The sequence below is a fragment of the Chiloscyllium plagiosum genome, unplaced genomic scaffold (genome assembly GCF_037043375.1).
Source record: "Chiloscyllium plagiosum isolate Xiang-an unplaced genomic scaffold, Cpla_swu_hap1 HiC_scaffold_12, whole genome shotgun sequence".
NCBI classification, from domain to species: Eukaryota; Metazoa; Chordata; class Chondrichthyes; order Orectolobiformes; family Hemiscylliidae; genus Chiloscyllium; species Chiloscyllium plagiosum.
This window is the reverse complement of record NW_028270150.1, coordinates 3,554,959-3,571,453: the sequence shown is the minus strand read 5'-3', so window position 1 is coordinate 3,571,453 and position 16,495 is coordinate 3,554,959. Positions and strand designations below refer to the sequence as shown.

Sequence of the window (16,495 nt, the reverse complement as noted above, 5' to 3'; positions counted from 1 at the left end):
TGCTTTTCTCCTCCCTATGTCATTTGCTACACACGGGCAACATTGAGTTGGCTGCTTCTCATTGACCAAAGTTAAAAATCACACAACACCAGGTTATAGTCCAACAGGTTTAATTGGAAGCACACTATAACCTGGTGTTGTGTGATATTTAACTTTGTACACCCCAGTCCAACACCGGCATCTCCGAATCATGACTCTCATTGACCAGGCTGTGTAAGTGACAGAACGGTGTCTCAGCTACTTACCATAGTGATTACTTTCATGAGCTCCGTTGACTCTGCCATTGGGAAGGATCTGCAGATGGAATCCAATTCCGATGCTGCAGTACAGGAATTGCTGTTTGGTCGCTCTGTTACTCAGTAAAGTCTCATCATTGCGTCTCCAACCCAACAAGGGAGGTAGCAGTGTTGGACCACGTTCTGGAAAATGAAGAGCAAGTGAAGAACCTTACACTGTCTCGAGGCAGTGAATTTACAGTTTTACCTTCAAGTGTTAAAACAGAAGAAGACATCTCATGATAAATGCCAGGGATCAGATTTAGTTAAACCACCAGGAAGATTACACACACAATTTCTCACAGAGGGATATTATCTTTCATTATAAGTCATCTACACAAAACATTAGCTCCAGCTAAATTGTTTGATCAAATTCAGTGCATCACACTTTAGGAAGCTCATAAGGATTTGGAAGCAGTTACAGAATTGACAAAATTGTCTGCAGGAGCCAAAGTGTGATCATGAGAAGGTGTAAGTAACAACGCTAACTTGAATTCTGAAACATCTTTTAAATATATGAAGCATAAGGACTTATCGAGGGAATGTAATTCAGCTATTTGGTCCGACCGAGAAGGTATCATCGATACCTGTATAACCTGGAGAAAATTAGTTTGTTCATTCAGTGAACCAAAGACTAAAAGATTTCTTCAAGGGTCATATGAGATTTTAGTCAAGTCAATAAAGAGAAGCTGAATAAAAGGGAAATGAGAACATGAGAAAAATCATTTTGAATATGGAGTTGTTCACATCTGGAAGGCACTGCCTGATTTGCTGGTGGAGATAACATCCTTCAATGGAGAATCAGACAAATACATTTTGGTGAAACAGAGAAACAGCGGGAGAATAGGACAAACAAGATTGCTCTTCAATGCAGACTTGATGATCTGATGGCCCACCTGTTCTACTAATCCCCTTGGCTGGATCAAAATGCATCTGCCATTATTCTGCACCTTCCATCAGCCTGTCCGAGATCCTGGAAACTATAACTATTCAGTCAAATGTGTTGCTAAGCTGCAGACTGTGGACCCTGTGCATTGTGTCTGACTGACTATGGATCCTGTGCTGTGTGTGTTCGACTATGGTCTGTGCGCTGTGGATCCTGGGCTGTGTAAAGATGACATCTGCGTGAGTAGTATTTATTTAAAATTCTGCGAGTGAGGCACTGATGGGGAGCCAGTCTGACTCTATCCCCTTTGTAGGTTCAGCCTGAGCAGAGACAGATGAGTTAGTTCATACCTTGCCACTTGAACTTGTACTTCAGGGGGCTGTTTCTCCAGGTCCCACTCCGCACTGAACCTCCCCGATTTTGGGATCTTGCTTCTGAAGACATCTCCTGGGCATTCAGAAACATTAACAATGCAATCAGGCAGTTGAAGAATTTCTGGTATGTACTTACACTCACTCCCCTTGACATTACCCTAACAACTCTTGGGCCAGCAGCTGAACTTAGCTCTTGAACCACAATCTTCCAAATGTGTCAGGGAATAAACCCTGCTAAACTAAATATCTATCAACTGTAACAATCACTGACTGAAAATTGCAATGGCCAAACTATGAGGAGATATTTTTGTTGTAGTTTTTGTCTCTGAGTTAATGGCAGAGATATTTATAGGGTATGTGAAATCAGTGATGTGTTTTAGACTCTGATAAACAGTCTGTCCTTTAATTAATGTAAACACACTTGGTGCAGGGTCATTCATCACAGGATGCTGAGAACTCTCCATCAATTAGAACAGAAACATTCGCCAAAGTGATGCTCACTGACTCAGACAGGCAAGAGATGCGGCCTCCACCGTGTCCCTGTTCAGGAGTTTGGAAATCCCATTTCGGGAGTAAACAACAATCGTCAATACTGCCGAGTGGCCTTAACTGATTACTGTGTGTGCTCATGGTTAATGTGTTTGACACAGGGACACAAGGCTGAGTGACATTCAGACCAGTCAGGCTTTGCTCAGATACTGAAGCTGCTGACTCTCTCTGGGATACACAGAATCATAGAACCTCTATAGTGTGGAAACTGGCCAAACAAGTCCACATTAAACCTCCAAAGACTAACCCACCCAGACCCAGTCCCCTATATTTACTCCTGACTAATGCACCTAACCTATACATCTCTGAACATACTATGGGCAATTTAGCATGGCCAGTTCACCGAACCTGCACATCTTTCGACTGTGGGAGGAAATCGGAGCACCCAGCGGAAACCAACACAGACACAGGGAGAATGTGCAAAATCCACACAGACAGACGCCCGAGGCTGGAATCGAACCCGGATCCCAAGCACTGTGAGGCAGCAGTGCTAACCACTAAGCCACTGTGCCGCCCACTTCTTGAAGGTGCTCTCTCTGGGATAGAGTTCCTGAAGGGGCTGATTCTCACTGGGATACAGAGAATCATAGAACCCCTATAGTGTGGAAACAGGCCCTTCAGCCCAACTAGTCCACACCGAACCTCTGAAGACTAACCCACCCAGACCCATTCCCTTATATTTACCCCTGACAAATCCACCTAACCTGCACATCCTGAACACACTATGAGCAATTTAGCATGGCCAGTTCACCTAACCTGCACATCTTTGGATTGTGGGAGGAAACCAACATAGACATGAGGAGAATGTGCAAAATCCACACAGGTAGTTGCACAAGGCTGGAATCAAACCCAGGTCCCTGGTGACGTGAGCCGGCAGTGCTAACCACTTAGCCACTGTACCACCCAGATTCTGAAGGTGCTGACTCTCTCTGGGATACAGTTCCTGAAGGTGCTAGCTCTGTCTGGGATACAATTCCTGAAGGTGCTGACTCTCACTGGGATACAGTTTCCTGAAGGTGCTGACTCTCACTGGGATACAATTCCTGAAAGGGCTGACTCTCTCTGAGATACAGATGCTGAAGGGGCTGACTCTCTCTGGGATACAGATCCTGAAGGGGCTGACTCTCTCTGGGATACAGATCCTGAAGGGGCTGACTCTCTCTGGGATACAGTTCCTGGGAATGCCTGGGAACTGCAGACTTGAGAGCCTTACATACGCCATGGGTAAATTGTTAGAGGGTATTCTGAGAGACAGGGTATACAGGCATTTGCAAACACAAGGATTCATTTGGGATAGTCTGCATGGGTTTGTGTGTGGGAAATCATGTCTCACAAATTGGAGTTTTTTGAAGGGGTGACCAAGAAAGTAGGTGAGGGCTGTGCCATAGACATTGTCTACATGGATTTCAGCACAGCCTTTGACAAGGTACCGCATGGTAGCTTGTTAAGTAAGGTTAAACCTCATGGGATCCATGGGGAGCTAACCAATTGGAATCAAAATTGACTTGATAGTAGAAGACAGAAGGTGGTGGTAGAGGGTTATTTTTTAGACTAGAGGCCTGTGACCAGCAGTGTGCCACAGGGATCAGTGCTGGGTCCACTGTTATTCATCATTAGTTTAATGAATTTAGGTTAGAATTTGGGAGGCACGGTTAGTGAGTTTGCGGATGACAGGAAGATCAGTGATAGAGTAGACAGTGAAGAAGGTTATTTGGGAATGCAGCGAGATCTTGGTCAAATAGGCCAGTGACCTGAGGAATGGCAGATAGAGTTTAATTTAGATAAATGCAAGGTGCTGCATTTTGGTAAGCCAAACCAGGGCAGGATGGTAGGATCAATGGTCAGGCCCTGGGGATATTATAGAACAAAGAGATCTCGGGGTACAGGTTCATAGGTCCTTGAAAATGTAGTCATGGGTGGACAGGGTGGTGAAGAAGACTTTCAACATGCAGCGTTTGTTGGTCAGAGTGTCGAGTATAGGAAATGGGACACCTTGTTGCGGCTGTACAAGATGTTGGAGAGCCGACATTTGGAATACTGCGTGCAGTTCTGGTCACCCTACTATAGTACAGATTTTATTAAACTAGAAAGAGTGCAGTAACGATTTACTAGGATGCTACCTGGACTAGAAGGTTTGAGTTATAAGGAGGTTGGATAGGCTGGGACTTTTTTTCCCTGGAGTGTAGAAGACTGAGGGGATGACATTATAGAGGTCTATAAAATCATGAGAGGTATTGATAAGGTAGATAGCCAACAGCTTATCCCCACGGTAGGGGAATCTTAAAGTAGAGGGGAGAGGTTTAAGGTGAGAGGGGAGGTACACAAAAGGGGCATTTTTTTCACACAGAGGGTAGTGAGTGTCTGGAACAGGCTGCCAGAGGTAGTGGTGGAAGTGAATACAATTTTATCAGGTACATGGATGAGATAGGGACGGAGGGATATGGATCAAACACAGGCAAATGGGATTATATTAATTGTGAAAACTGGGTGGCATGGGCATGTTGGGCTGAAGGGCCTGTTTCATGCTGTAGATCTCTATGACTCCTGAAGGTACTGACTCTCACTAGGATCGAGTTCCTGAAGATGCTGACTGCCACTGAATGACAGTGATCGAAGGTGATAAAAAGAAAAATATGGCAGAACTTAAAATAATTCTGGATCAGAGGAGCAAATAACCTTTCAATACAGCACAATAGACACAGGTGTGTGAGAATATGGATGTGACATGTGAATACCTTTACAAAGGATTTCATATTTGTGCCAATGAAGAGTCACATTGGTATCTTTTTAAAACAGAAAATACTCAGGCTGGTCAGACAATATGTCTGTAGAGAAAATACTCAGGCTGGTCAGACAATATGTCTGTAGAGAACATACTCAGGCTGGTCAGACAATATGTCTGTAGAGAACATACTCAGGCTGGTCAGACAATATGTCTGTAGAGAACATACTCAGGATGGTCAGACAATATGTCTGTAGAGAAATTTAGTACATTTCAGGCTGTAACCTTTTCATCAAGAAAAATAAAAGTGAAAACTAACATCTAAAATGTTAGAATGAATACAGAAATAGCTGGAGAAATTCAGATGGCCTGGTAGCATCTGTGGAGAGAGAAAAACAGCTTATGGGGATAAGCTGTTGGCTATCTACCTTATCAATGCCCTCATGATTGTATGGACCTCTACAGGGTCACCCCTCAATCTTCTACACTCCAGGGAAAAAAGTCCCAGGCTATCCAACCTCTCCTTATAATTCATGTTAGACTGTGTCTGCCTGAACAAGTTTGACTGGACCTACTGTGTTTCCTGCTGTGATTTTACATATTCATTGGTGTTCTTTGGGGTCGATGTTCACATTGCTGCCTTTTTGATATATTCATTACTGAGACTTTGGTCCAGGTTGCCATGTTAAAGGTTTCAAATAGTCCAAACCATTGAGTTGTAGCAAACAGTGAGTAATTGATTTCTGAAGGATATGGCTGCATTGTAAAACAGGCAGACTTGTGGTAAATTAAATTTGAGACAAAAGGTGATATGACAAGTTTTAGGAAGAACAAGGAGCTGCAATTTTAAAGGGAGTCTCTAAAACAAACACAGAGAATGCTTTAGAAACTCTGCAGGTCAGCAGCATTTGTTGAGAGAATAATCTTTAACATTTCAAATCTAGTCTGACTTCTCTACAGAATAGATGGACATCTGAACGAGGAACAACAACTCATTTTTCACTTGAGCACTTATGCCTCTAGGACTCAACACTGAATTCATAACTTCAGAGTCTGACCACACACCTGTCCTTTTTACTTACAATCCCCCCACGTCCTCTCTGTCCTTCACATGGATGTAGAGTCTTAGAGTCATAGAGATGTACAGCACGGAAACAGACCCTTCGGTCCAACTCGTCCATGCTGACCAGATATCCTAGTCCTATTTGCCAGCACTTGGTCCGCATTCCTCTACCCATCCAAATGCCTTTTAAATGCTGTAATTATACCAGCCTCTCTCCACCGCTTCCTCTGGCAACTCATTCCATACACGCACCACCCTCTGCGTGTAAAAGTTGCCCTTTAGGTCCTTTTTAAATATTTCCCCTCTCACCCTTAACCTATGCCCTCCAGTTCTGGACTCCCCCACCCCAGGAAAAAGACCTTGTCTATTTACCCTATCCATGCCCCTCATGATTTTATAAACCTCTATAAAGTCACCCTCTCCAACCTCCGATGCTCCAGGGAAAACAGCCCCAGCCTGTTCAGCCTCTCCCTATAGCTCAAATCCTCCAACCCTGGCAACATCCTTGTAAATTGTTTCTGAACCCTTTCAATTTCACAACATTCTTTCTATTGAGGAAGATCAGAATTGCACACAATATTCCAACAGTGGCCTAACCAATGTCTTGTACAGCCACAACATGACCTCCCAACTCCTGTACTCAATGCTCTGACCAATGAAAGAAAGCATACCAAACGGTTTATTTGATTTGTTTACATTGCTCAGAGCTAAGAGGATGCATTTTCTTAATTTACACTCATTTGACACGAATTAACAACCCCCTTCTCTTTTTTGCACTGAGCCTCCACATTATCCATTCCTTTTGACCCTCCTCTAACTCTTTCAGAAGGATGAAATCCACCATTTTCCATCCCCTTTTAGGTCAGTATAAGACTCATACTAGACTCAAGGCATTAAATCTGTTTCTCTCTCCATGGAGTCACTGTCTGCCCACCCCACTGAGTTTCTCCAGCAATTTCTGTGTTTGCTTCAGACTTGCGATATCTGTAGTATTTTTCTTTCATTATAAGAGACCCTGGTGGTGCATGGTCACAAATTGCTGAAAATGATAGAACAAATCCAGAAAGGTATAAATCGTGCATAAATATAATGCTCAATAGAAGCACATGGTCTGAACATCAGGAACTTATGAAAGTTGACTTTTATGAATCATTGGCTAAGTTCAGCTGGGTGTTGTGTAAGATTCCGGGCCCCGCATATTAGGAAGATCATCAAGGTCTTTGAAAGGGTGCAGACTAGAAATTGTATTGAACTCATTATATAATTACAAGAGCAGTCAGAGGCTAGGGAAAAAAACGGAAAGAATTGCAGATGCTATAAATAAAAAACAAAAACTGAAATTGCTGGAAAAGTTCAGCACGTCTGACAGCATCTGTGGACAGAAACCAGAGTTAACGTTTCAGGTCGGTGACCCTTCCTCTAAACTGATGGTAGCTAGGAAAATGTTAGTTTATTTGTGGAAGGTAGAGTGGCAGGAGGGGGTAAGGAATAAATAATAGGTAGGCATAGAGCCTAGAGTGAGCGAAGAATAGTTGGACAGGAAAAAGGCAACAATCTGGCTAAGATGGTGAATAGCTATTAATGAGGACTATAACAGCACAGGCTAGGAATACTGCAGTGAGTAACTCACCTCCTGATTATCCAAAGCCTGTCCACCATCTACAAGGCACATGACAGGAATGTGATGGACTACTCCCCACTTGCAGCTCCAACAATACATAGAACTTAGAAAATTACAGCACAGTACAGGCTCTTCAGCCCTCGATGTTGCGCCGACCTGTCATACCAATCTGAAGCCCATCTAACCTACACTATTCCACATACGTCCATATTCTTGTACAATGATGACTTAAATGTACTTGAAGTTGGCGAATCTACTATTGTTGCAGGCAAAGCATTCCATACCCTTACTACTCTCCGAGTAAAAATACTCAAGAAGCTTGACACCATCCAAGACAAAGCAACCCCCTTGATTGGCACCACATTCACAAACATTCACTCTACAGTGTGTACTATCTACAAGATATACTACAGAAATACACCAAAGACCCTCAGACATCACTTTTCAAACCCATCGCCATTTCAATCTAAAAGGACAAGGGCAGCAGATTTATGGGAATACCACCACCATTAAGTTCCCCGCCAAGTCACTCACCATCCTGACTTGGAAATGTGTTGTTGTTCCTTCACTGTCACTGGGTCAAAATCCTGGAATTCCCTCCCTAATGGCATTGTGGGTCAACCCATAGCACAGGGACTGCAATGGAAATGAATATAAAAAATGAAATTTACCAAAATACTGCATGAGATGAAGAAGGTCAGCGGGGTGTAAAGTTTGCTGAAGCTGGCACTGTTCTCCTTGGAGTTGAGAATGATTCAATGTGATTTATTCCCTCCAACATCCTAATAAATCTACTCTGAACCCTTTCCAAAGCTTCCTTTAATGCGGTGACCAGAACTGTATGCAATACTCCAAGAGCGGCTGCACCAGAGTTTTGTACAGCTGCAGCATGACCACATGGCTCTGAAACTCAATCCCTCTATCAATAAAAGCTAACACACTGTAAGCCTTCTTAACTACCCTATCAACCTGGGTGGCAACTTTCAAGGATCTATGTACGTGGACACCAAGATCTCTCTGTTCATCTACATTACTAAGAATCTTACCATTAGCCCAGTACTCTGCATTCCTGTTACTCCTTCCAAAGTGAATCACCTCACTTTTCCACATTAAACTCTATTTGCCTCCTCTCAGCTCAGCTCTGCAGATTATCTATGTCTCTCTGTAACCTGCAACATCCTTTGGCACTGTCCACAACTCTACTGACTTTAGTGTCACCCGCAAATTTATTAACCCATCTATGCCCTCATCTAGGTCATTTATAAAAATGACAAACAGCAGTGGACCCAAAAAAGATCCTTGTGGTATAACACTAGTAACCGAACTCCAGGATTAACATTTCCCATCAGCCACCATTCTGTCTTCTTTCAGCTAGCCAATTCCTGAACCAAACCGCTAAATCACCCTCAATCCCATGCCTCCATAGTTTGTGCAATAGCCTACCGTAGGGAACCTTATCAAACACCTTACTGAAATCCATATACACCACATCAACCACTTTACCCTCATCCACCTGTTTGGTCACCTTCTCAAAGAACTCAATAAGGTCTGTAAGGCACAACCTACCCTTCATAAAACCGTGTTGACTATCCCTAATCAACTTTTTCCTTTCTCGATGGGTTATAAATCCTATCTCTTATAACCCTTTCCAACACTTTACCCACAACTGAAGTAAGACTCACTGGTCTATAATTACCAGGGTTGCCTCTACTCCCCTTCTTGAACAAGGGGACTACATTTGCTGTCCTTCAGTCTTCTGGCACTATTCCTGTAGACAATGACGACATAAAGATCAAAGCTAAAGACTCCGCAATCTCCTCCCTGGTTTTCCTGAGAATCTTAGGATAAATCCCATCCGGCCCAGGGGACTTATCTATTTTCACACTTGCCAGAATTGCTAACACCTCCTCCTTGTGAATCTCAATCCCACCAGTCTAGTAGCCTGTACCTCAGTATTCTCCTCGACAACATTGTCCTTTCCATGTGAATACTGACGAAAAATATTCAATTAGCGCTTCTCCCATTTCCTCTGACTCCATGCACAACTTCCCACCAGTCTTGATTGACCCTAATCTTACTCCAGTCATTCTTTTATTCATGATATACCTATAAAAAACCTTAGTGTTTTCCTTGATCCTATCCACCAATGACTTCTCATGTCCCCTTCTGACTCTTCTTTGTGCTCTCTAGGTCTTTCCTGGCTAACTTATAACTCTCAAGCACCCTAAACGAGCCTTCACATCTCATCCTAACATAAGCTTTCTTCTTCCTTTTGACAAGAGCTTCAACTTCTTTAGTAAATCATAGTTTTGTCACTCAACAACTTCCTCCCTGCCTGACAGGTACATACTTATCAAAGACACACAGTAGCTGTTCCTTGAATAAGCTCCAAATTTCAACTGTGCACGAGTAGTTGTTTTTTAAAAATAGAATTGTTGTGAAAGTGCTGTCTGAATGCACAAAAAAAAACTTGAAAAGGAGTGATTTACAGGATTATTAGGAATGCACATGGGATTATGTCTAATTAAAAAGTTCTTTATAAAGGCACCGTGGGTCAATTTGTCTCTTTGTGTGATCAGAGGCCTTGATTACATCCCTGCTTTTCTATCTTTTTACTGAAAAGAATGATAACTGCTTGCTTCTTCCTCATCAGTCATTCCCTGAAGAACTTATCCTGGTTACTCTTATCTGAAACTTTCTTAATGCATTTGCAATTTTGATGAGGAATATACAAAACTAAACTCCATACTTTCAAAGTGAATGCCTCATCGGTGGAATGACTTGTCCTAATGCGTGTTCCAGGTGTTATCAGCTTTCTCTCTTGCTGACCATCGAGATTACCTTCCACTAGTGGAGATTCTTTAATATTATCAACAGGCAGTAGACATGATCTGGATGCAGTGTAAACAAAGTCATCTCAAACTGGAATCGGATATAGACCGGACCCAGTGTAAGCAGAGTGAAAGTGAGGACTGGAGATGCTGGAGATCAGAGTCAAGATTAGAGTGTTGCTGGAAAAGCACAGCAGGTCAGGCAGCATCTGAGGAACAGGAAAATCAATGTTTTAGGCAAAAGCACTTCATCAGGAATGAGACAGAGAGCCACCGGGGTGGAGAGATAAATGGGAGGAGGGTGGGGCTGGGAGGAAGGTAGTCGAGAGTGCAATAGGTGGATGGAGATGAATGAATAAAAATCTGCCTGTACTATATGCAAAATAAAAACATTTCTCTGTACGTATGTACAAGTGGCAATAATTAATCACATCAAATATGTTATAGTTCCCCCAATGCTACAAGGGAGGGAATTCCAGGATTTTGACCCAGTTACACTGAAGGAACAGCAATATATTTCCAAGTCAGGATGGTGAGTGGCTTGGAGGGAACTTGCAGGATGTACTGTTCCATGTATCTGCTTCCCTTGTCCTTCCAGTGGTCACAAAGTGGTTGTGTGTTTGGTAAGTGCTAAGGAGCTTTGGTGAGTTTCTTCAGAGCAGCATGCATCATGAGGTCAGAAGTGGGGATCTTCACACAATGATCAGCACCATTTACTGCTCCTCAGATACTAAAGCAGGCCATATTCAAACACAACAAGATCTGAACAAAATCCAAGCTTGGGCTGATCAGCGGAAAATAACATGCACGCCACACAATGGCAGTCTCCAATAAAAGACAATCTAACTACTGCCTCTTGACATTCAATGGCGGTATCATCACTGAATCCCTCACTATCCACATCCTTCGGAGATGCCGGTGTTGGACTGGGGTGTACAAAGTTAAAAATCACACAACACCAGGTTATAGTCCAACAGGTTTAATTGGAAGCACACTAGCTTTTGGAGCGACGCTCACCTGATGAAGGAACGTCGCTCTGAAAGCTAGTGTGCTTCCAATTAAACCTGTTGGACTATAACCTGGTGTTGTGTGATTTTTAACTTTATCCACATCCTGGAGGTTAGCATTGAGCAGAAACTCAACTGGACTTGCCACAATAAACACAGTGGGAGAGTGAGGACTGCAGATGCTGGAGATCAGAGCTTAAAAATGTGTTGCTGGAAAAGCGCAGCAGGTCAGGCAGCATCAAAGGAGCAGGAGAATCGATGTTTCGGGCATAAGATCTTCTTCAGGAATGAGGAGGGTGTGCCGAGCAGGCTTAGATAAAAGGTAGGGAGGAGGGACTTGAGGGAGGGGCGTTGGGAATACGCTGGGTGGAAGGAGGTTAAGGTGAGGGTGATAGGCCGGAGAGGGGGTGGGGGTGGAGAGGTCGGGAAGAAGATTGCAGGTGGCTAGTGGACCAGGTCAGAGGGTAGAAATACTGCAATGAATAACTCACCTCCTGACTCTCCAAAGCCTGCCCACTATCTACAAAGCACAGGTCAGGAGTGTGATGGAATATTCCCCAGTTGCGTAGACTAATGCAGCTCCAACACTCAAGAAGCTTCACACTACCCAGGACAAAGCAGCCACTTGATTGACATCACACCTACAAAGAGCCACTCCCTCCACCACCGATGCTCAGTAGCAGCAGTGTGTACTATCTATAAGGTGCACTGCAGAAATTCACCAAAGATCTTTATACAACTCTTTCCCAACTCATTAACATCAATAGTCAGTTTGAATGGCTTCTCAGAAATTGGTGTTGCTAAAACTGGTGTAGTTGTCAGCTTTCAAACTGTGGAAGCTGCCTGACATTCTTTTCCCTATTCAATCTTTTGTCTTTCTCCAACAAATTCATCAAAGGAGCCAACACAGTGCTAAAATTCAGGATGAACTACAAACAAAATTCACTCATTGGAACAGGAGTAAGCCATTCCATAAGACATAGGAGTGGAAGTAAGGTCATTCGGCCCATCGAGTCCACTCCGCCATTCAATCATGGCTGATGGGCATTTCAACTCCACTTACCCGCATTCCCCCCGTAGCCCTTAATTCCTTGCGACATCAGGAATTTATCAATTTCTGCCTTGAAGACATTTAGCGTCCCGACCTCCATTGCACTCTGTGGCAATGAATTCCACAGGCCCACCACTCTCTGGCTGAAGAAATGTCTCCGCATTCCTGTTCTGACTTGACCCCCTCTAATTCTAAGGCTGTGTCCACGGGTCCTAGTCTCCTCACCTAACGGAAACAATTTGCTAGCGTCCACCCTTTCCAAGCCATGTATTATCTTGTAAGTTTCTATTAGATCTCCCCTTAATCTTCTAAACTCCAATGAATACAAGCCCAGAATCCTCAGCCGTTCCTCAAATGTTAGACCTACCATTCCAGGGATCATCCGTGTGAATCTCCACTGGACACGCTCCAGCGCCAGTATGTCCTTCCTGAGGTGTGGGGACCAAAACTGGACACAGTACTCCAAATGGGGCCTAACCAGAGCTTTATAAAGTCTCAGGAGCACAACAGTGCTTTTATATTCCAACCCTCTTGAGATAATTGACAACATTGCATTCGCTTTCTTAATCACGGACTCAACCTGCATGTTTACCTTTAGAGAATCAACAGCCCTTGAGCCTGTTCCACCATTCAATGAGATCATGGCCTAGCCCCATTTACCTGCCTTTGATCTATATCCTTAATATCTTTGCTTAACAAACATGTAGGAGAAAGTGAGGACTGCAGATGCTGGAGATCAGAGCTTAAAATGTGTTGCTGGAAAAGCGCAGCAGGTCAGGCAGCATCAAAGGAGCAGGAGAATCGATGTTTCGGGCATAAGCCCTTCTTCAGGAATCTATGCAAACATGTATCTATCCCAGATTTAAAATTAACAATTGACTTGGCTTGCACTGCTATTGTTGGAAAAGAGCTCTAAACCTCTTCCAGATATGCCCCCCTTGAAGGAGTTCTATTCCTCTCTCCAACAGACCAGTCTTTTCCTAGCTACAATCAGTTCCTCGAAAAGGATTACTGAACCTGAAATGTTGACTCTGCTTTCTCTCCACAAATGCTGCCAGACCTGTTGAGTTTCTCCTGCTATTTCTGGTTTTGTTCAAAATCTCTGCCACCTTTTTATTCCTAAGATCTCTCCTAAACAATTTGCCTTAACTCTCAGACTATGTCCTTAGTTCTAGAGGCCCAATAGTGAAAATGATTTATCTTTATTTCCTTGTCAATTTTTTTGTAAGTGTGGAAGCAGGCCATTCAGCCCATCAAGTCCACACCAACCCTTTGAAGGGCATCCCACCCAGACCCAAACCCCCCTTATCCCTGTAACCCTGCATATACCATGGCTCATCTACCTAGCCTACACATTCCTGGACACAATGGGCAATTTAGCATAGCCAATCCACTCAATATCTTTGGATTATGGGAGGAAACGAGAGCACCCAGAGAAAACCCATGCAGACACGGGCAAAATATACAACTCCACACAGACAGTCGCCCAAAGGTGGAATTGAACCTGGGTCACTGGCACTGTGAGGCAGCAATGCTAACCACTGAGCCACCATGCCACTATCATCTAGACTGTCTCCAATATCTTTGTTCAGATAACTTCCTGTGATGAAGATGTGGGTGTACTGTACCTTTAAGAGAGTTAAAAGCTAGCAGTGACAGCGCCAAGTGTTCTCAATAAGACACAATGTAACGTGGTCCAGCTATTGGCGTAGCTAGTTGCCTGGAGACAAAAACAAAAACTGCCCAGAGAATAGCTCTCTTAAAGGTACCTTTATCGATCAGTAACCTGTGAAGCAGAATCCCCAAGGAGCAGAAAGGAAGACAGGAATACAGAGAAGAACCGAAAACTGTTTCGTTTTGAGATAAGAAGTTTTGTTTTGTATATCTTAATCGGAAGTTTTATCAGACTAGTATTACAAAAGAGAAGGTTAAAAATAAAGGGTAGAGGAAGGAGTTGTTAGTTAATTATTCTCTTCTAATTTAAGAAATAAAGTTGTTAAATTTTACTTTAAATAGTTCTTGGCCTCTTGAACTTTCACAGATTACTGAATGGGATAAATAGAGTATAGAATTGTACACCACGGAAACAGACCATTCGGTCCAACTTGTCAATGCTGACCAGATATCCCAACCCAATCTAGTCCCACCCTGCCAGCACCCGGCCCATATCCCTCCAAACCCTTCCAATTCATATACCCATCCAAATGCCTCTTAAATGTTGCAATTGTACCAGCCTCCACCACTTCCTCTGCCAGCTCATTCCATACCACCCTCTGCGTGAAAAAGTTGCCCCTTAGGACTCTTTTATATCTTTCCGCCCTCACCCTAAACCTATGTCCTCTAGTTCTGGACTCCCCCACCCCAGGGAAAAGACTTTGTCTATTTATCCTATCCATGCCCCTCATAATTTTGTAAACCTCTATAAGATCACCCCTCACCCTCTGACGCTCCAGGGAAAACAGCCCCAGCCTGTTCAGCCTCTCCCTATAGCTCAAATAATCCAACCCTGGCAACATCCTTGTAAATCTTTTCTGAACCCTTTCAAGTTTCACAACATCTTTCCGATAGGAAGGATACCAGAACTGCACACAATATTCCAACAGTGGCCTAACCAATGTCCTGTACAGCCGCAACATGACCTCCCAACTCCTGTACTCAATACTCTGACCAATAAAGGAAAGCATACCAAACGCCTTCTTCACTATCCTATCTACCTGTAACTCCACTTTCAAGGAGCTATGAACCTGCACTCCAAGGTCTCTTTGTTCAGCAACACTCCCTAGGACCTTACCATTAAGTGTATAAGTCCTGCTAAAATTTACTTTCCCAAAATGCTGCACCTCGCATTTATCTTAATTAAACTCCATCTGCCACTTCTCAGTTCATTGATCCGTCTGATCAAGGTCCCCTTGTAATCTGAGGTAACCTTCTTCGCTGTCCACTACACCTCCAATTTTGGTGTGATCTGCAAACTTACTAACTGTACCTCTTATGCTCGCATCCAAATCATTTATGTAAATGACAAAAAGTAGAGGGCCCAGCACCGATCCTTGTGGCGCTCCACTGGTCACAAGCCTTCAGTCTGAAAAACAACCCTCCACCACCATCGTCTGTCTATCTTTGAGCCAATTCTGTATCCAAATGGCTAGTTCTCCCTGTATTCCGTGAGATCTAACCTTGCTAATCAGTCTCCCACGGGGAACCTGTCAAACGCCTTACTGAAGTCCACATAGATCACATCTACTGCTCTGCCCTCATCAATCTTCTTTGTTACTTCTTCAAAAAACTCAATCAAGTTTGTGAGACATGATTTCCCACCTACAAAGCCATGTTGACTATCCCTAATCAGTCCTTGCCTTTCCAAATACATGTACATCCTGTCCCTCAGGATTCCCTCCAACAACCTGCCCACCACCGACATCAGGCTCACTGGTCTATATTCCCTGGCTTGTCCTTACCACCCTTCTTAAACAGTGACATCACGTTAGCCAACCTCCAGTCTTCCGGCACCTCACCTGTGACTATCGATGATAGAAATATCTCAACAAGAGGCCCAGCAATCACTTCTCTAGCTTCCCACAGAGTTCTAGGGTACACATGATCAAGTCCTGGGGATTTATTCACCTTTATGCGTTTCAATATATCTAGCACTTCCTCCTCTGTAAGATGGACATTTTGCAAGGTGTCACCATCGATTTCGCTACTTTCTATATCTTCCATATCCTATTCCACTGTAAATTAGTATCTGCCCCATCTCCTGCGGCCCCACACAAAGGCCACCTTGCTGATCTTTGAGAGGCCCTATTCTCTCCCTCGTTACCCTTTTGTCCTTAATGTATTTGGAAAAACTCTTTGGATTCTCCTTAACTCTATTTGCCAAAGCTATTTCATGTCCCCTTTTTGCCCTCCTGATTTCCCTCTTAAGTATACTCCTACTTCCTTTATACTCTTCTAAGGATTCACTCGATCTATTCTGTCTATACCTGACATATGCTTTCTTCTTTTTCTTAACCAAACCCTCAACTTCTTCAGTCATCCAGTATTCCCTATACCTACCAGCCTTTCCTTTCACCCTGATAGGAATATACTTTCTCTGGACTCTTGTTATCTCATTTC

General features: G+C 43.4%; 1 protein-coding gene across 4 annotated transcripts in view; it reads right to left on the bottom strand.

Annotated features, from left to right (window-relative positions):
* Positions 1-16,495, bottom strand: part of fgf9 (fibroblast growth factor 9) — a 41,987-nt gene that overhangs the window by 6,975 nt on the left and 18,517 nt on the right. For 2 of the 4 annotated variants that reach the window (XM_087992432.1, XM_087992433.1), the window contains exons 2-3: positions 1,512-1,608; positions 246-419 (exon numbers count right to left, since the gene is read on the bottom strand). In XM_087992432.1, the coding sequence (XP_087848558.1) occupies positions 246-419; positions 1,512-1,605 (268 nt within the window). In that variant the 5' untranslated portion in view covers positions 1,606-1,608. Of the gene's footprint in view, positions 1-245; positions 420-1,511; positions 1,609-8,024; positions 8,106-10,239; positions 10,356-16,495 lie in introns of those variants that run through there. The other 2 variants (XM_087992434.1, XM_087992431.1) reach the window with 2 other exon arrangements.